At 43.8% G+C, this 21925-nt stretch overlaps 1 protein-coding gene across 2 annotated transcripts in view; it reads right to left on the bottom strand.

Annotated features, from left to right (window-relative positions):
- Positions 1-21925, bottom strand: part of RNASEH2B (ribonuclease H2 subunit B) — a 103584-nt gene that overhangs the window by 50389 nt on the left and 31270 nt on the right. For both annotated transcript variants that reach the window (XM_070409103.1, XM_070409102.1), the window contains exon 5: positions 19331-19445. In XM_070409103.1, coding sequence (XP_070265204.1) covers positions 19331-19445 — 115 coding nt within the window. The remainder of the gene's footprint in view (positions 1-19330; positions 19446-21925) is intronic.

The raw sequence follows: 21925 nt of genomic DNA, 5'->3' as shown, positions 1-21925 counted from the left end.
TGGAGGAAGCCTGTTTGACTTGTCAGTTTGCCTTTGTAGCTGGGATATATGAGGCACTTCATATATCCCAGCATGGCTCCCTCCTGGGCTGACTTACATGGATAAGATGCCCCTCGATTTTCAGTCTAATGATTTTAGAAAAAAATAGTGTCTTATACACGGAAAAATATGGTACTTATTCAGGGATCGCTTTACTGCAGTCTGTTAATTGCTTGAGTTCCACTAAATCAGTGGTCAGCAAACTCATTAGTCAACAGAGCAAATATCAACAGTACAACGATTGAAATTTCTTTTGAGAACCAAATTTTTTAAACTTAAACAATATAGGTAGGTACATTGTTATTAACTTAATTAGGGTACTCCTAAGCTGGTCTTTGCTAAAAACGTCCTCAATCTGATTGAGGTACGTTCGCTGAGGTCGACCCCTTCCAACTCTCCCATCCACACTCGTCTTGTATACTTGTTTCGTCCATCTCCTTTCGTTCATCCTCTCTATATGTCCAAACCATCTCAACATACCTTTCTCAATCCTCGACACTACGTCTTCTTTCACTCCACAACGTTCCCTAAAATTAACTCAATAAACTTTACTTAAAGTTTTAAGTCTTAGTTAAACTATAGGTACGTTGAATAAAACTTGATATCATACTTAATAACGATATTATTTATTGATAAAATTAAATTCCTTACAATTTACCTTACAATATCCATAAAATTAAATCATGACAACGACTGACAAACACTAATGTGAACAATGGCCTTGCATCTCCTTGGAAAGTTTGGGTAAGTCAGGTTTGTATGTTGTTGTTTTTAATTTTAGGCACGATTCCAGGTTCTCATCAATAAGACGACTTCTCAATTTACTCTTGATAAGGTTCATGCTTGAAAATGATTGTTCGCATAAATATGTAGACCCGAATAAGGAAAGAACAGCAAACGCTAGTTTTTCAGCTGATTATATGAGTCAGGAATACTATTCCAGGTGTTAAAAATCAACATATCTTCCTTCTCCAGGTCTTTCAAAGCAGACCACTTGTGCTGTGGACTAAGTTCATTAACCACTGCACAATGAGACTGCTGACTGACTGGCTCACTCAACTTGTGCATGAATCGCGTGCGCCTCCCCCGCACTGCGTATCCCGCGGCCCGCCTGCGCCCCCTCTCCCTTTGCCCACCGACCAACACCTCCCACTTCTTCTAATGCCACTTCTTCAAAATAGACTCGCCCAGGCGGAAAACCGACTTCTGCGCATGGGCCACGAAGTTTCAATCGCACTGTACGTGCACGCCCGCACGTGGTATTTTGTGGAAGAGCCACACTCAAGGGGCCAAAGAGCCGCATGTGGCTTGCAAGCCGCAGTTTGCCGACCACTGCACTAAATCAGTGGTTCTCAACCTTGGCCCAGAAATCAGGATTTTAAAAAGATTCCCAGGTGATTCTAATGTGCAACCAAGGTTGAGAACCACTGCACTAAATGGTTTGCATGGGGAAGGGGCTGGCAGGTCCCTGGCCCTAGCACAAATACATTTCCTCCCCATTTCAGCCTGTGGTTGTCAACATTGTGGGCACTAGAAAGCAGGATAGAGTGGGGAGCCACATCTATGCTCCCCTCTCCTCAGGACCTGTCACCAAATAACAAAAAGGAGGCACTGTTACAAATGGTATCCTGTCAGAAATTTGAGAATTTCAAGGTGCAAGGTCTGCTGTCCCCGGAGCTAGGACTGCCTGGGCAAATAGCCTGCTGTAGAACCAAGGTAGAGGAGACTGGACCCATCTTCCCTGGAGACAATGTCCCACCCACATACATTAGGGGAATTCTAAGAGCAACGCAGCAATCACTCAAAAAATGTACACTGTTCAATGGACTTTATAAGTGCTGTTCATTACCTAAGACAAATAATCACTAAAGAAGCTCAGGTCTCTCTTAAGAAATCTTACTTTGACTATTCACTTCCCTCTTACCTCTATCTCCAAATTCCCTGAAAGAATGTTCTACAATCTGCCCATCTCCTTCCTTCCTCCCACTCCGTGCCCATTGCAGGCTACTTCCTTCCCTCTTGAAAATGCTCTTTCAGAAGAAGAGGAGTCAGTCTCTGAACCATATTTCCTGGGTTCTTATACTTGCAGAGCACAATTCACCTTGGGAAGTCACCTAATAAACGGGATGATCCATACAAATCTGATTGCACAACACCGGGCACATGACAAATACGTAATATTAGTTAAGAACAAATGAGAACTGACAACCTGTTCACGATAATAGCATCTAAAACTGATGTACATTCAGGCCTGTGCTACATTCTTTTTTCTTTTTTTTTTTCTTAAGTATTTTTATTGATTTTTAGAAAGAGAGGAAGAGAAAGAGAGAGATACATTGATGTGAGAGATTGAAACATCAATTGGCTACCTCCTGCATGGCCACTACCGGTGGGGCAGGGGTTGAGCTCGCAACCCCAACATGTACCCTGACCAGAAATCAAACTAGCAACCTTTCTGTACAAGAAATGACGCCCAACCAACTGAGCTACAACGGCAAGGGCTGTGCTACATTCATTATACACATTTTTTCGCCGAAACCGGTTTGGCTCAGTGGATAGAGCGTCGGCTTGCGGACTGAAGGGTCCCAGGTTCGATTCCGGTCAAGGGCATGTACCTGGGTTGCGGGCACATCTCCAGTAGATGTGCAGGAGGCAGCTGATCGATGTTTCTCTCTCATCGATGTTTCTAACTCTCTATCTCTCTCCCTTCCTCTCTGTAAAAAATCAATAAAATATATTTAAAAAAAAATAATAAAAAAAATAAAAAAATAAAAAAATATACACATTTTTTCACTGAATGCTCAGAATGAATGGCTAGTTCAAAGGCTTATTTGTCCCCATCTTAATGGACTGGGTGTGAGTGAAGTTCAATAAGTTGTTCAGAGTAAGCAGGAGCATCAGGATTCCTTTTCAAGCTGGCTGCAAGTTGTGGGTCTGATGCTCATTTTACCAAAATCAATTAGCTATTCATTCTACTGCCTCAGTACTTGTAACCCTGTTATTTGTGGGTAAAAACCTCTCCTCCAAGGTTCTATAAAACCTTTCTCTCAGTTATTCTACATCTCTGATGACTTTTCCTCGGATTCTTTTCTAGCTCTACTTCCTCCTCCTCTGAGGCCAATTGTACCTTTCTCCTGGAGTGACTTAATCCTATCTCAACAACACTAAACAAACCCAACCAGGAAACCCACAGTCCTGAGATGAGGCCCTGAGTGTCTAAAGCCAAACTGTGCACCTTACTCACAAACTGCCCTCCTGGACACCCAGCCTCGAATTTCAGCCAGTACTCACGCCTGCCTTCCTCCCCACATTCCATCCCTAGACTCCACAGAGATGGGAAGGAACCAACATTATCTTATAGGGGACAATGGGGAAGGAAAAAGCAAATAAGAAAAAAACTATGTCAGAAATCAGCAGGCTTAGCTTCTTGTGCTGGATCAGTAATCACTTCATTTAAAAAAAATATTTAGTAATAATGTTTATATGATAAGTACACCCATTTTAAGTATATAATTTGAGAGTACGGACAAATGTATACATTCAGTCATGTAACCATCACCCAGAAAGTTCCCTTGAGCCCTTCTGCCATCAGTTCCCCATCCCTACCCAGACCTCAGGTGACCACTGATCTGCTATCATCATAGAAACACTGTTGCTTTATCCTAGAACTTCATAGAAATAGAATCACACGGTGAGTACTTCTTTATGACCATCCCCTTTTGCTCAACATCATTTCTTTGTGAGTGTTCCATTTTGTTGCAGTTGGCAACAGTTCCTTCTTTTGTATTACCAAGTGTATCCTGTGTATGGATTCCCACATTTTGTTTACCCACTCACCTACTAAAGAACATTTAGGTTGTTTCCAGTTTGGGGCTATTTTGAAAAAGTTACTCTGAAATTAAAAGGCTGCTCTGAACATTCTTGCACAAGTCTTTGCACAGATCTCTGTTATCATAAGTCTTGGATAAATATCTAGGAAGAGAATTACTGAGTCATAAGAAATTTCTAAGTAGTTATATATCATTTTATGCTTCCACTAGCTAGGTAGGGGACTTCCAATTATTCCTTAACTTATCATATTTCTTATTTACTTAGCATTCTGTGAATACTGATATTGTCTTGTGATTTTATTTACATTTTCTTGGTGACTGATATTGAACATCTTTTCATGTGCCTATGGGCTATTCATAAATCTTCTTTTCTGAAGTGTCTGTTCAAACTGCTTGCTGTTTTTTTACTGGGTTGTATATCCTCTTATTATTGTGTTAAAAGAGTTCTTTATATATTTGAGATACATATTTTTTATCAGATATGCCACGTAAATATTGTCTTTCAACTGTGGCTTTATCTTTTTTATTTTTCCCCTCAGTGGTGTCTTTCAAAAAGCAGAAGCTATTAATTTTGATGAAATGTAATTTATAATGTTTTTCATTTTGTATTGGTTTCAGGTATATGGCTTAGTAGTTACACAATGATATACTTTACATAGTGTTCCCTTTGATAATCCCAATACCTTAAATGGCGCCATACAGGGTTATGGCAATATCATTGACTATATAATTTTTTTTTTATGATTAGTGGTTTTTATGTCCTAAGAAACCTTTGCTTCTCCACACAAAAGTTTTCTATTAGACGTTTAAGTTTTTGCTTTTGCATTTAAGTTAGTAATCCATTTTGAGTTCATTCTTTTGTATAAAGGTGAGGTGAGGGTCAACGTTAATTGTTTTTCATATGGAGAGATCCAATTTTTCCAAGTCATTTGTTGAAATAACTATCCTTGTGCCCATTTAATTATCTACTTCTGGATTCTCTATTCTGCTTCATGTATCTATATATTTACCTTACAGCAATAACACACTTTCTTGATTATTTTAGCTTCACAGTAAGTCTTAAAATCAGGTTGTATAAGTTCTCCAACCTTTTTCTTCTTCTTCAAAATTGTTTTGGCTATCATAAGCCCTCTGCATATATAAATCCTAGAATCATCTCATTAATTTCTGCTAGAAAAAAAAATGGCCATCTTAATATTGAGTCTTCTAATTCACAAACATTATCTATCTCTCCATTTATGTAATTCCTTAATTTCTCTCATCAATGTTTTATAATGTTCAGTGTATTGGTCTTATACATTGTGTTATATTTATTCCTGGAACTTCATAATTTTTTGATGACATTATAAATGGTATGTTTGTTTTGTTTTTTAAATATATTTTATTGATTTTATAGAGAGGAAGGGAAGAGGAAGAGAGTTAGAAACATCGATGAGAGAAACATCGATCAGCTGCCTCCTGCATGCCTCCTACTGGGGACTGAGCCCACAAACAAGGTACATGCCCTTGATCAGAATCGAACCTAGGACCCTTCAGTCCGTAGGCCAATGCTCTATCCACTGAGCCAAATCAGTCAGGGCTAAATGGAATGTTTTTATGCCATTGTTCAATTATTCACTGCTAATATACAGAAATACAATTTATATCTGTATATTGACCTTGTATCCTGGTGCCTTTTTTATTAGTTCTAATGATTTTTTGTAAATTCTTTTGAGATTTTAATATACATGACCATATTGTTTATGAGTAAATTGTTTCATTATTTACTTTCCAATCTATATACCTTTTAAATTTTTCTTGTCTTACTGAAACTGTTAGGACTTCCACTTCAATGGTGAATAGAAGTGGCCATCCTTATCTTGTACCTAATTTTAGGGGAAAAGTGTTGTCTTTTAAGTGAAGTATGATGTTAGTCTAGGTTACAGATGCCCTTTACCAGACTGAGGAAGCTCCCTTCTATTTCTAAGTTGCTGAAAATTGATATTATGACTGAATTTTGTCGAATGCTTTTTTGTATCTATTGAGATGATCATACAGTTTTTCTTTTATGATGCATAAATATGGTGAATTATATTGACTGATTTTTCTAATGTTTAACCAACTTTGCATTACTGCAATAAACCCTACATTTTTCCTTTATCTTTTTAAATAAAATTATATATATGTTGATGTAGATATAAATACATAAAACAGACAATACAAGTAGAAACTGCTGTGTGGTTACTCCCAGGTCCCTGGCACCAGGCAGAACTCTGAACCCCTCCCCATGTGCGTTCCACTCAGGCCTGACTCTGCATGCTTGGGGTAGAAAATCTAATCTGTCAGGTAAGGAACTTCTGAGGCCAGTGTCTGATACCACCTGCCCCCATTACCTCCCACAAGAGCATAAAGCAGAGGTTAAGGCTTTATAATAGCGAGTTTTCCAGCTAATATTTAGTTAAAAATTTTCTGTCTATTATCATATGAGATATTGGCCTAGTTTTCTTTTGTAATAATTTTGATTTTTGGTATGGAGTAATTCTGGCTTCATAAAACTAGTTGGGAAATATTCCTGCTGTATCTAATTTCTGGAAGAGTTTAAGTATGATTGTTATTATTATTATTTTAGTATTATTTCTTCCTCAAAATATGGTAGAATTCACAAATGAAACCAGCTGGGCCTAGAGTTTGTTTTTTTCTAGGAAGTTTTTAAGTTAAAATTTATTTTAAATGAGACATTCCCTGGACAAGATGACCACTAAGAAATATCAAGGAGAAAGAACCAAGATGGTGGCATAGGTAGTACTTGCCACCTCCCACAGCCACATCAAAATTACAACTAAAATACAGAACAACTGTCATTCAGAACCATCTGAAATCTGGCTGAGTGGAAGCCCTTCAACTAGAGAAGTAAAGAAGAAAGCACACTGAGACTGGTAGGAGGGGCAGAGGCGAGGAATGGGCTGGTCCAACACCCACATATGGCGGGTTTTTAATTAGGAGGGATATCTTGGCCGCAGAAGCCTCCTGTGAGGAGCAAGGGGTCCCAGCACAGGGTTCTAGTGTTGGGAAGAGAGAAAAGCCCCCATAACTTCCAGTGGGCATTGGGGCTGAGTGACACAGAGGCTGCCGGAGTCCCAACAATTCCTCTTAAAGGGCTGGTGCATGAACTTACTTGGACTGGCTCCCTCTGAGCTCTATCGCTGGGCAGTGGCTTGGGGAGATCCAGGTACATACAGGGAGGAACTGGATTGTCTGGCATCAGAACAAGAATTCAGGGTCAGCTTTCTCCCAGACAGAGGTGCTTGCAGGGATCATTATTCCTATGCTGAGACATCCCCCATTACAGAGCCAACTGGCAGGTGACATATCTGAGTCTCTATCAACCTGAGTCACACTGTTGGCTCTGCCCTGGTAATTCCCTGAGACCCCGCCCCACCCAATTCACAGCCCCACCCAAGCTATTTGCAACAGCTTTTTCAGCTTGTCTTGGCTAGGGCTTCAGACTTTTCTAAACTCTCTTAAACAAGCAACAACTGGTGACAGCATGTCCCATACCTCTCAATGAGAGGCCCCAGGCTCTGCACTAGCAGCAGTCAACCTTGCTTCACAGTTTGGCCTCTCCTGGGCACTTCTAAGCCCAACACAAGTAAGATTATCTTCAGATCCCTCTGCAGCTGCTGACAGATGGCCATAGGCAGGGCAGAGACAGTGGCTGACTTTGCACCTCCAGGAGGTCCCCAGAGCCTGTGGACAGCTTCAGACCATGCCAGATTACATCTCTACACATCCACAAGCAACACACTTAAGTGGCAGACTCAGTGAGCACCAAAGCCCCACTGAATCAAGTCTTATTCCATAGGATGTCTCCTGCACAGCAGCTCTTCCATTGTAGTCACAGATGCTCCTCACAGCCAGTTGGTCTGGGGTTCAATTCCTCCCAGTGACACCAACAGCAATCAAGGCTCAACTACAATAAGACAGTGCACACAATTCACACAAGGACACATCTAGAGTGCCCAGCTCAGGTGGCTAGGGAAGCTGAGCCCCTGGGCCCTACAGGATACATATTACACAAGACCACTCTACCAAGTCTGGGAGACATAGCAGCTCTACCTAATACATAGATGTTTACAGGCATCAAAAATGTGGAGACAAACTTGTCACAAATGAAAGAACAGAAGAAATCTCAAGAAAGAACTAAATGAAATGCAAGAAAACTACTAGATACAGAGTTCAAAACAATGGTTATAAAGATGCTCAAGGGTTTAAATGAGTTTCAAGGAAATTTTGAGAACATCAAAGACATGAAAAAGGACCAGTCAGAAATGAAGGGTATACTAACTGAAATGAAGAATCATTTACAGGAATTAACAGTAGAGTACAGGAGGCTGAGAATCAAATCAGCAATTTGGAATATGAGGAAGCCAAAACACCCAATCAAAACAGCAAAAAGAAAAAAGAATCCAAATATATGAAGATAGTGTAAGAAGCCTCTCTGGGACAACCTCAAGTATACCAATATTCGCATCACTGGGGTGTCAGAAAGGGAAGAGAGAAAGATATTGAAAATCTATTTGAAGAAATAATGACAAAAAACTTCCCCTACCTGGTGAAAGAAATAGACTTACAAGTCCAGAAAGCACAGTGAGTTCCAAATAAGAGAATCCAAAGAAGGCCACACCAAGGCACATCATAATTAAAACGCCAAAGGTTAAAGACAAAGAGAGAATCTTAAAAGCAGCAAGACAAAAGCAATTAGTTACCTACAAGGGAGCACCCATACGACTGTCAGCTGATTTCTCCACAGAAACTTTGCAGGCCAAAAGGGAGTGGCAAAAAATATTCAAAGTGATGAAAAGTAAGGGCCTACAACCAATATTACTCTACCCAGCAAAGCTGTTATGTAGAATTGAAGGTCAGATAAAGAGTTTCACAGACAAAAGAAAGCTAAAGGAGTTCATCACCACCAAAAAGATGAACAATAAAATGGCAATAATTACATATCTATCAACAACTGAATCTATAAATCAAAATAAACAAGGAATCTAATGAACAAAATAAACTGATGAATAAAATAGAACCAGAGGCATGGAAACATGGAACAAACTGACCAATCACAGAGGGAAGAAGGGAGGGGTGGGGTGGGAAGAGATTAACCAAAGATCTTATATGTATACTAGAGGCCCGATGCACGAAGATTCCTGCAAGAATGGGCCTTCCTTCCCCTGGCTGCTGGCACCGCCTTCACTCCGGCCAGAGCCGCCTTTCCGCCTTTCTGCCTTCCCACGCTGCCCAGGGGCCCGGAGCAGCTGGGGCGGTGCGGAACGCCTGCATCATCGCCATGGCGACGACACAAGTGTCCCGCCCCGCCCCTGGCCTCTCGGTGCCTGTGTATGCAAATTAACCTGCCATCTTTGTTGGGTTAATTTGTATACTCACTCCTGATTGGCTGGTGGGCGTTGCAAAGGTATGGTCAATTTGCATATTTCTGTTTTATTAGTGTAGATATGTATTACCTATGGATACAAACAATAGGGTGATGAAGCCCTAACCAGTTTGGCTCAATGGATAGAGCATCGGCCTACAGACTAAAAGGTCCCAGGTTCAATTCCGGTCAAGGGCATGTACCTTGGTTGCGGGCACATCCCCAGTAGGGAGTGTGCAGGAGGCAGCTGATCGATGTTTCTCTCTCATCGATGTTTCTAACTCTCTATCCCTCTCCCTTCTTCTCTGTAAAAATCAATAAAATATGTTAAAAAAAAATAGGGTGATGAAGGCCTGGGGTGGGTCGGAACTGGGTAGAGGGGGGCAATGGAGGAAAATGGAGGACATCTGTAATACTCTCAACAATAAAGATTTTTTTTTAATATATTTTATTGATTTTTTACAGAGAGGAAGGGAGAGAGATAGAGAGTTAGAAACATCGATGAGAGAGAAACATCGATCAGCTGCCTCCTGCACATCCCCCACTGGGGATGTGCCCGCAACCCAGGTACATGCCCTTGACCGGAATCGAACCTGGGACCTTTCAGTCCGCAGGCCGACGCTCTATCCACTGCGCCAAACCGGCTTCGGCTCAATAATAAAGATTTCATAAATACATACATACATAAATAAATATCAAGCTTGAATATCCATAATGCTACATAAGGACCAAGTCAAAAACTACAGCTCACCTTTGTTTGTTTGTTTAGTCATTCATTTATTTTACATATCCTTGCTTTTATTTATTTATCTATCTTTTTTTTTCAGTGTTTTTATTAAATCTATTGAGGTGATATTGGTTAATAGGATCATGTATATTTCAGCTGTGGATTTTTATGTTACAAGATCTGTATATTACACGGTGTACCCACCACTCAAAGTTAATAATATTTCATTACTATGCTTACCTTTAAAATTCACAAATTTTTATAAGGTTTAAAATACTCATGAAGGCCACAGATTACCCATAATTATGAAAAATACCACGTCTTTTCATGTCCTAAATTTCATACTTAAGAGAGTTAGTGATTAGATAATATGCACATATGTTGGAAAGGTTTCTTTCCCTAATGTGTTTGGTACCTATAAAACTGGTTTCAAAACTTCTTGAAAGATTGGGCTTACAAAATATAGAATAAAAGTGAGCTCACTTTTAAATAACATGTTCAGCAACTGGGTAATCTGTTCACAAACTTGAATTTTCCTGATAGATTGTAGAACAAACTGCCTAGAGCACATTTTTACATCTACTTTCTCAATGTTTCCTACCACTGAGAAACTCATATGGTCTCTTTTTTCCCTGCCTCCTGGGGAAAGAAACTTGGCAACTGTACTCGGGACATTTTAATCAGGTAAGTTTTCCTGACTTCCTGTTAATCACACTGGACAGCGCAGTGTAGCTTTTGCTTGCAGTATGAAACAGTGTTACACTCAAGACGAAGTTCATAACCCTTTATTAGTCCTTTCCCCTGTCATCTCTCCATGACTGTGAGCTTCTTTGGCAAGAAATGTGCTGAGCCTTAGAGCTAGCAAACAGAAACACATAATTTCCTTCACTAATAAAACTGGCGGTGCTAACTGAGGTCACCGCCATCATCATTCAGGATACAAACAACCGTGGCAGGGTTTATTTGGCAAGGAGAAGGCAAGGGAGGAAGGTTTTCATAAAACTAGAAGATGTAACCAGATCTTTAATGACATAGTCTTTTAAGACAGCATCTGGAGTTCAATATCAAAATAGCTGGCTAGGTAATTTGAGTATTTGAGCTTTTACTCTATCTGCACCGTGCCTGTGGAGAGGATGGAAGTTAAAAAACAGCAGCTTTCCTCTTTATCTTTGCTCCTTGTCATGGACATTACCTGCCCATTACTCTTGGGCAGTCTTCTTTGTTTCTTATTTAAAAATCCTAGCAATAAAATACAAAGAATGGAACCAAACAACTTATAAGTGGACAATCACCCCAAATCAAATAAGCAGCCAGCACCCAAAGCAATCACTAAAACAGGCTAATACAGTGCCTTGAGCACAGAAAGCTCATTGCTGGGATTAGAAAAAGTGCCTTTCCTTACTCCATTAAAGTTCTGTCTCCTCTCCTGTCCCTCTCTTTTTGCCTCACAAAGGGAAATTAAGGAGTGATACAAGATTTTTAAAAAGTTTCTATTTTTACATATGACAATACCTAAGCATTCCAACAGAGCATTATGGAAGTGTTAACACAGTTGTAAGAAGAAAGGTTGGGGAGCAGAAATAAAGAATTCACTAGCAGGTAAGTTCTCCAAGGACAAAGATGAAGGAATTTAGTCACTGATATATTTTAAGCTCCTAGCATAGTCCCTGCCATAGGATAAGCTTTCAGAGAATATTTGTTAAATGAATGAATGATAAATAAATTAAAGAAAAAAATGCTATTTTCACATACAAATGAACCTAATCTGGACAATCTGCTGTGATTTTGCTTTTCTGTGTTTGTAAAGAAGTTGATGACCTGATGCCAAATAAATGCATATAAGGAGATACCTTTAAAAAATAAAGAAAAAAGGGAAAGAGTTACTGTCATACAGACGTGAATTCAAATCTCAATTCTATCACTTCAAGTTCTATGATGTTAGTCAACTCACTTACACCCTGTGAGCCTCAGTTTCCTCATTTGTAAAAATGCAGGTTATAAAAACAATGAAAGGAGATTACTGTAAGGATTAAATAATATATATAAATCAATAAGTATAGATATGGTATAGAATAATTTCTTAATATATGGAAGATATTTTTATTATCTGACTAGAAGCCCAGTGCATGAAATCTGTGCACGGGTGCGGTCCCTAGGCCTGACCAGCAATCAAAGTGTGAGCGTCTGGCATGGAAAGGCAGGTCCCAGCTGACCTCTGGGCCCTGGGCAGCACCTGGGCCCCCAGAGCCCCAGCGCACCCCTCTCCGCCTGTGTTATTGGGGCCCTGCCTGGCTCCCTCAGTGCCTGGGAGCTGGGCGGCAGCCCCGCTCCCCGCCGCTGCCACTGGTTGCCGTCTGCAGGGCGATAAGTGGGGCGATCGGCCTGCTTGCACCCGCCTTGGCCTGGAGCCACCCACTCACCTGCCCCATCATCCCACCGTGGTCCCGCTCTCATCAGGGCCTATCGGGACCGGCAGCACCTCCACTGCCGCTTGCTGCCAGCGCCGCATCGCCAACGCCCACCATGTTCTGTGTCGCCCCCTGGTAGTCAGCACACGTCATGGTGAGTGGTCGCACTCCCGGTCGAACTCCCAGGCGAGGGGACAATGTGCATATTAGGCTTTTATTACATAGGACTAGAGGCCCGGTGCACAAAAATTTGTGCACTCGGGGCGGGAGGGGGGAGTCCCCCAGCCCGACCTGTGCCCTCTCTCAGTCTGGGACCCCTCCGGAGATAACGACCTGCTGGCTTAGGCCTGCTCCCGGGTGGCAGAGGGCATGCCCAATCCCTAGGTGCAGACCCTGGTCAGGCTCAGAGCAGGGCTGATTGGGGAGTTGGGGTGCCGCCCCGTCATGCACAGAGCAGGGCAGATCGGGAGGTTGCGATGCCACCCTCAGTCACGCTCAGGGTAGGGCCAATTGGGGGGTTGGGGCACCGCCCCCTGTCACACTCAAGGCAGGGTCGATGGGGAGGTTGCGGCGCCACCCCCTGTCACGCACAGAGCAGGGCCAAACGGGGGTTGGGGCGCTGCCCCCTGCCACTCACAGAGCAGGGCCCATCGGGGGTTTGGGTGCTGCCCCCTGTCACTCACAGAGCAGGGCCCATCAGGGGAGTTGGGGCTCCGTACCCTGTCACACACAGAGCAGGGTCGATCAGGGGGTTAAGGAGCTCCCCCCGTCACGCACAGAGCAGGGCCCATCAGGGGGTTGGGGCGCTGCCCCTTGTCACTCACAGAGCAGGGCGGATCAGGGGGTTGGGGCGCTGCACCCTGTCACACTCAGGGCAGGGCCAATGGGGAGGTTATGGCTCTACCCTGTTACACACAGAGCAAGGGCCGTGGAGGGGGGTTGGGGAGCCGCCCTCTATCATCCACAGAGCAGGGCCGATCAGGGGGTTGGGGCGCCGCACCCTGTCACACTCAGGGCAGGGCCGATGGAGAGGTTATGGCTCTACCCCATCACACATGGAGCAGGGCCTGTGGGGGGGAGAGGGTTGGGGCGCCACACCCTGTCACACACAGAGCAGGGCTGATCAGGGGGTTGGGGCGCCTTCCCTGTCATGAACAGAGCAGGGCAGATAGGGAGGTTGTGGCCCCTCCCCATCACACACAGAGCCGCAGGGCAATCAGGGGGTTTGGGCACTGCCCCCGTCATGCTGATCCCGGTGCCAGGAGGCATATTACCCTTTGGGGGCCGGCTGGTTTGCCCTGAAGGGTGTCCCGGATCAGGGTGGGGGTCCCCACTGGGGTGCCTGGCCAGTCTGGCTGAGGGGCTGAGGGCCGTTTTCAGGTTGGCGGGTGACTGAAGCTCCCAACTGCTCCTTTTTTTCTTTTTTTTTTATTCTGGGCCAGCTTTAGCTCTGAGGCCTCGCTGCTGAAAGCAGGTTTCTGGCCTTTATCTTCTGTATTTGATACAATGTTGCGGTCCGGCTGGCTGAAGCCCAGGTGACTAAAGCCGGTTTCTGGTGTTTTGTTTAGCTTCTATATTTGCAACATAGTTGCTTAGAGTTGCAGCTGAGAGGCCGGCAAGTCAGGCGGGGAACGTTGGAGTCCGCCATCATTGGAGCAAGCAAGCCTCCCTGTTTGCTTCACTGCATGGCTGCCGGCCGCCATCTTGGCTGACAGTTAATTTGCATAAGGATATGCTGATTAGCCAATGGGAAGGGTAGCGGTCATACGCTGCTAATTACCATGTTTCTCTTTTATTAGTGAAGACTAGAGGCCCGGTGCACAAAAATTTGTGCACTCGGGGGGGGGGGGGGAGAGGGGTCCCTCAGCCCGCTCTATGCCCTCTCGCAGTCTGGGACCCCTCGGGAGATAATGACCTGCTGGCTTAGGCCTGCTCCAGGGTGGCAGAGGGCATGCCCAATCCCTAGGTGCAGCCCCTGGTCGGGCTCAGAGCAGGGCTGATTGGGAAGTTGGGGCACCGCCCCCTGTCATGCACAGAGCAGGGCGGATTGGGAAGTTGCGGTGCCACCTTCAGTCACGCTCAGGGTAGGGCCAATTGGGGGGTTGGGGCACCGCCCCCTGTCACACTCAAGGCAGGGTCGATGGGGAGGTTGCGGCGCCACCGCCTGTCACGCACAGAGCAGGGCCAATCAGGGGGGTTGGGACTACGTACCCTGTCACGCACAGAGCAGGGTCGATCAGGGGGTTGGGGAGCTCCCCCCTGTCATGCACAGAGCAGGGCCCATCAGGGGGTTGGGGAGCTCCCCCCTGTCACTCAGACAGTAGGGCCGATAGGGGAGTTGGGGCACTGCCCCCTGTCACACACAGAGCAGGGCGGATCAGGGGGTTGGGGCACCGCACCCTGTCACACTCAGGGCAGGGCCGATGGGGAGGTTATGGCTCTACTTCGTCACACACAGAGCAGGGCACGTGGGGGGGAGGGGTTGGGGCACCGCACTCTGTCACACACAGAGCAGGGCCGATCAGGGGGTTGGGGCGCCGCACCCTGTCACACACAGAGCCGCAGGGCGATCAGGGGGTGGGGGAGCTCCCCCCTATCAGGCACAGAGCAGGGCTGATCAGGGGGTTGTAGCGCCTTCCCCTGTCACGAATAGAGCAGGGCAGATAGGGAGGTTGTGGCCCTGCCCCCTGTCACACACAGAGCCGCAGGGCGATCGGGGGGTTTGGGCGCTGCCCCGTCACGCTGATCCTGGTGCCGGGAGGCCTCGGGGCTCTGCTGATCCCGGTGCTGGGAGGCATATTACCCTTTTACTATATAGGATAGAGGCCTGGTGCACGGGTGGGGGCCAGCTGGTTTGCCCTGAAGGGTGTCCTGGATCAGGGTGGGGGTCCCCACTGGGGTGCCTGGCCAGCCTGGATGAGGGGATGATGGCTGTTTGCAACTCGTCACACACCCTTCAGGGTGGCGGTCCCCACTGGGGTGCCTGGCCAGTCTGGGTGAGGGGCTGAGGGCTGTTTTCAGGCTGGCGGGTGACTAAAGCTCCCAACTGCTCCTTTTTTTCTTTTTTTTTTTATTCTGGGCCAGCTTTAGCTCTGAGGCTTGGCTGCAGCTCTGAGACCTCAGCTGCTGAAAGCAAGTATCTGGTTGGTTTGGGTTCTATAATTGAAACACTGTTTCAACTCCAGCTCTGAGATCCTGGCTAGCTGAAAGCAGGTTTCTGGGGTTTTGTTTAGCTTCTATATTTGTAACAATGTTTCAAACTGCAAGCTCAGAGGCCGGCAGGGGCAGGCGGGGAACGTTGGCTTCCTCCGTCACTGAAGCAAGCAAGCCTCCTGTTCGCTTCAAGCTGCCTGGCTGCCAGCTGCCATCTTGGCTGGCAGTTAATTTGCATATCGCCCTGATTAGCCAATGGGAAGGGTAGCGGAGGTACGGCTAATTACCATGTTTCTCTTTTATTAGATAGGATTATCCTCACTCACCTATTTAAACCATTTATATATAAAAAAGCCTAAGCGACCGTTCGACCATTAGCTATGATGCGCACTGACCACCAGGGGGAAGATGTTCAATGCGCAGGCATGGAAACATGGAACAGACTGATGAATCTCAGAGATAAGGGGGTGGGGGAAGGGCGGGAAGAGATTAACCAAAGATCTTATATACATACTAGAGGCCCAGTGCATGCAATTCGTGCGGGGGTGGGAGGGGGGAGGGAAGCCCTCAGCCTGGCCCGCACCCTCTCTAATCCAGGACCCTCAGGGGATGTCCAACTGCAGGGACCAGGCCGAAACCGGCAGTCCAACATCCCCCAAGGGGTCCCGGATTGGGAGAGGGCGCAGGCCAGGCCAAGAGACCCCACCAGTGCACAATTCTGTGCACCGGGCCTCTAGTTTGAATATATAATAATAAATGGACCATCAAATGTGTATTGGTCACCTACTGTGTACCCAGTACTTAAACATCAGCAAAGAATTAAAAATTTCTAATTTAGAAGCCTTAATAGTACTAACATTTATTGAGCATTTAGTATCTATACCTAACACTCTCCGGGCATCCATTTACTTATATTATTTAAGTCATGAAGCATCTGTTCATGGCAGACACTAAATACAGTAAAATGCAATACTTAAATAATGTTCAGATGTTGGTCATTCATAAATCTCAACACTATGAAGTTAAGAGAGTGAAAGTTTTATTTTATGGTTTAGAACAACTTTGCAGAATACTAATTATAATGTGTGACAGAATACAGAGGATACTCTCAACCATTCAAACTCTTCATGTGACAGATAAAGGATGCTGAAAAGTTTGAATGATTTGTTCAAAACCATATAGCATATACATTTTTAATTTTCCTTGCAGGACATCAGATCTTGAGATCAGATTATTCAAGAGATATGAAGCAAATATAACAAAATATTAACTTTTTTTATTATTGCGGTTAGTACAAATAATATTTATAGTGTTTTCCTCTGAGTTTTTCTGTACCTTTAAAATTTTTAATTAAAAAATTGCTTCAGCTGCTTATGTACTTTCATTTTCAAAGCAAATATATTATCAACCTTTATATATACCAGATTTCTAAAAACTCTAGGTCTCAAATTTTTCTTTCTTTTTTAATGACAGTACGGCAAAGCACAAAGTAGTTCAGACAATAAAAGGTGCATACAATTCTCTAGAAGTCTTGGCAGTTTTCTCCATAATCAAATTCTTTCCCTAATGAACTACAGTCTGCAAATCTTAAAATAATAGAAGGTTTAAGAACAAAATCAAAAGAAAAAAAAGAAATATCTTTCATGCCTCATACTCAGAAAGGCATCTTCATCATAATATACATAATTCCACATTACTTGCTTCAACCCTTGACCCAAAACACAAATATGTACAGTATTTTTCTTTATGTGAGTTCTATATTCAAGGACAGCATGAAGCTCCAAAAGAAGACACACAGTATTTTGAAGTGTACAACTGATTATTTAGAGCCAGTCAAACAAGGTAAATATAGCGTATGCACTTCCAGTACAGCAGAACTTCCAAACTCAGGCAATGTTGAGAAGTGAAAGACATTAGGACACGAAATTCAGATAATGATTCAATAAGAGGCCAAGGATTTGGTGTGCAAGAAGGAAGGAATGAGAAAGGCAGAAGCTCTTGCTTTGAAACAGAGTCTGTAAGCTAACAAATGCCAGTGCATTAACACTCTTTCTGAATCTGGGTTTCTGGGTTTGGATTTAGCTGTTCATATACAGCTAACACAATAATTTTGGATAATAAGAGTTAATTGTATTTTCAACTGAGTTAACAAAATTAAAATGAATTGTAGTTATTCCTCATTACTTTAGCTTTCAGAAATGGTTATGAGCTACACATTTGTCACCAGAAAAAGACTGCTATCTCCTGCCAAACTCAGCATCAGGGAATGTGTTTAATGGACTGCTTTGATAAAGCCTTGGCACCACACATCCCTCAGATACAAAAGGGAACGTTAGGTCTAGCCAAGTGTGAATTTAGCAGACCCCTCAAATGTAAGATGCAATCAATGAGGTTCTCCCCTTTCCCACTGTAAGCTTACACTTCTGGGAATCACCACTTTCTTGGTCCCAGAACTATCATAGTTGGCCAAACTGTCTGTGACCACAAACAACCACAACTTATCAGCCTGTTGTTGTGGTCCCTGTACGGTTTCCACATTAACCCTGAAACCACTTGGGGCACTGATGCTAAATTTCTATAGTACTTCTAACTGTTCAAAACACATTCACACACACTGCCTCACTTCTTCCTTTCAAAATTCCAGTGAATAATATCTAAAATTCATCTCTTCATTACCCCCAGCCTGCTCCTCCCACCATGTTTCCTGTCTCCAGGATGCTACCACTACACAACCTGCTGGTCAAGAGACAAAACCAGAAGTCATCCTTGCCTCCTCCTTCTCCTTGATTACCATCCAATTACCAAATGAAGTTGGTTCTACCTCCAAATTGCTGATTATCTCTAGTTCCATCTCATAAAGTCAGGCTACAATTATCCTCTTCTTTGGATCACTGCACTGGCCTCAGCTTCTCCAATATACTCCACATTATTGTACTTTCTGCTTAAATTTTTGCTGACACTCCAGTACCATTAGGTAAAGTCCAAACAAATATAATGCCCTTCACCATCTGAACCCTTGCCCAATATTCCACCCCATTTCTTCCTTACTAAATCCGTCCCTGACACCCTATATTTTGGCCACACTGAACTCCTTGGAATTTCTTGATTGTGACACATTTTCCATACACCCATGCCTCTTTTTTGCTGCTACTCTGATGGGTATCCTTCAGGACTCCACTTAGAGGTCATTCCTTCCAAGGAGAGAAACACAGTACTCACTGACCTGCATTCCCACCCAACCCAGGCCGGGTTATAAACCTGTCCTGTACATCCCCAGACACCCAAGAGTTCACTTCCATTAGTCCCCATTGTTTGCCTTACTCATCATTTGCTGCTATCAAACTCAAAGCTAAATGAGAGAAAGAATAATGTCTTATTTATAAGTATTGCCAGAGCCTAGCACCAGTGCTCAATGTATGTTTCTTAGTAGATGCTCAATAAATGCTTCTTGAATCAATAAAAGTATAGATTTTATGTCATTTTACAAATTAGAAAGCTGAGTAACAAAGCAGTTAAAGTCACAAACTAATTCAAAGAACTGAGACCAAAGGCCAAGCCTTGCGAATCCTGGCCCTGTAAGAGACAAGCCACCACATTTTGCTGGTTGGAATGTTAACAACTGGGAGCAAAATCTGAATGACAGTTTCCCCTATGACCCACACAGAATAAGCATTACACTCAGTGGGCCTTCACACAGCTCCATTCCCAGACAGGCGCCCGCCTTTCCAGTAGCCATCAGCCTGATTTCAAAGGCTACATATACTACCTTTTCCCTCTGTCACATGTTGAAGTAACTTCTCAAGTTCAGGAAGTTTCAGCAACAGGATGCAATTCGGAAACATATCATCCACCACAACTTGATCTAGAGGCTGGAACTTTCCCTGAAAAAAAGACTTTAGTCAGTAAGAATGCAAGCACACCAGTCAAAAAATCCACACATTATAAAAAAAAAAAGATACATTACCTCATAACTGGACTTTTAAACTAAGTTCAAAGTCACTTGTTCACCTAAGGAATCCCTAAACTGGGACAGGCTCCAGAACTGACTCTCAGCTCCCTTTAGGAAGCCTTTAAAAGAGTTTCTACCTCATGAGTACAATAACTGGATAAAACTGGGCAACAAAATTCTGGAAAAGTACTGGAAGTTATGGAAACTTACAAAGATGGTAGATTACCTGGGGCTGGTCTAACCCATTTAATTTGAAAACGAACCAGATGATGTTACAGAGCAGGAGTCCTGACCATAATCCAGAAATAAGCCTAGATCAAGCCCAGCGTGTACATCTCCTCTCCCCTCCTCACATCTCCAGTGCTTTAAATACCACAAAAAAAAGAAACAGCAAAAGTGAATCTACTCCTGTCAGAGCTGTCTGACAATGCTTTTAAATTTAGACCATAATGAAAGAAGAGATAGGAGGATGAATATAAGAACTTGCACACACATTAAATCAGGCTCAGCTTGATAAGTGTATGTGGCCTGGTAGCCAAGTGCAGGACACAGAAATCCAGATCATCCTTCTTCTCAATCAGGTTTAGTTTTTCTTAACTTTACTTGTGGCCTGGAGAGAAGTCTAAGTTATTAGTCACCTGACTTAGGGATATCAGACTTTGTAAAGGTATATGGTTTTGCTCATGTCCCACTTCTAGCTCACTCTACTTTCTGTGTTAATGACAGTTCCACTTGAAGACAGAAAACCTGTGTCTGATCGGTTTTCTTTCTGCAAATACAGCTTTCTTTGTTTTAAGGGTAAAAGCTTCTCATTCATTCAGTAGCATGTGTGATAGCTTGTCATGCTGTCAGGTTAACAAGTGGCAAGAAGTGCCTCAATTTAAATGTTCTCTTTTTCCTTCAGACAGTAAAAATAATTCACAGATTTCCTAAGTCTTACTGTCTTTAGATTTCTATCTTAATTTATATTCTTCCATGATCAACATTTTAAATATTTACCTTAAAACAACATTCTACATATATATAATGGACTACTACACAGTCATAATATAATTTCAAAATTAATGTTTCATTTCTTTTTTCTTTACCATCCTATATAATAAAGAGGTAATATGCAAATTAACCCTCATGCCATCACAAGATGGCTGTCTACGACCAGGCCAGTAGGGGGGTTAGTGAGGGACAACCAAATGACCGAACAGCAGGGGGCAACCAGGCCGGTGGAGGGGCAGTTGGAGGTGACCAGGCCAGCAGACGGGGCAGTTGGGGGCCACCAGGCCAGCAGAGGGGGGCAGTTGGGGGCAACCAGGCCAGCAGGAGGGGGCAGTAAGGGGTGACCAGGCTGGCGGCGGGGGGGGAGTGACCAGGCTGGCAGGTTTTCTGTCTTCAAGTAGGAGTGACCAGGCCGGCAGGGAGCGGGCAGTTGGGGGCGACCAGACCAGCAGGGAGGGCAGTTAGGGGCGATCAGGCCAGCAGGGGGGGCAGTTAGGGGCGACCAGGCAGGCAGGAAGGTGAGCAATTAGGAGCCAGCGGTCCAGGATTATGAGAGGGATGTCCGACTTCTGGTTTAGGCCCGATCCCCAAAATTGGGCCTAAACCAGAAGTCGGACATCCCCCAAGGGGTCCTGGATTGGACAGGGTGCAGGTTGGGCTGAGGGGACCCTTCCCCCATTTACGAATTTTGTGCACTGGGCCTCTAGTCTATATATATACTAAAAGCCTAAGTGACGGTTATGACCGGTCAACTGAATGACCGGTTGCTATGACGCACACTGACCACCAGGGGGTAGACACTCAATGCAGAAGCTGCCCCCTGGTGGTCAGTGCACTCCCACAGCCAACCTACCTCCCACGGTCCCTTCCCCCAGACAGCCAGCCGGCCTCAATCAGCCCCGATTGGGACTGGGTGAGACAGCCCTGATGCCTGCCAGGCTGAGGGACCCCACCCATGTATGAATTCGTGCACTGGGCCTCTATTATATACATAGAAAGGAAATGTAATAAGTAACTTGCTTTGAATACTTGCTTTGGGATAGCTAGAATAAAAAAGTATTTCTTCTGATGCTAAAATAAATCTTATGATTAAAAAAGAATAAGTCAACATTTTAAAAGTACATACCAATATATTTTTTTTTACTAAAATAAAAAAAGATCATGTCTAAAATGTAGGGAAGAAAATACCTAAACACCTCATTGGTTACTTTAAAAGGCATTTTTAGTATTTGAGAAAAGAAAGATAGTTTATAATGAAAGCCATAAGCATTTAAACTATATGCAAACATTAGAGTGAAAAGAAAACACAACAGATTCTTCTAAGCAGTTTAAATAACACTTATTCCTTAAAATTGTTCGAAGACTTTCAAATTGAGGGTTGGTAGAACCCTGGGAGTCCCAGTATCCTTTCAGAGGACA

The sequence above is a fragment of the Myotis yumanensis genome, unplaced genomic scaffold (genome assembly GCF_028538775.1).
Source record: "Myotis yumanensis isolate MYYU_CA2020_CCGP unplaced genomic scaffold, mMyoYum1.0.hap1 SCAF_3, whole genome shotgun sequence".
Classification (NCBI taxonomy): domain Eukaryota; kingdom Metazoa; phylum Chordata; class Mammalia; order Chiroptera; family Vespertilionidae; genus Myotis; species Myotis yumanensis.
The sequence above is the reverse complement of the archived record's forward strand: the minus strand, read 5'-3'. Positions and strand labels throughout refer to the sequence as shown.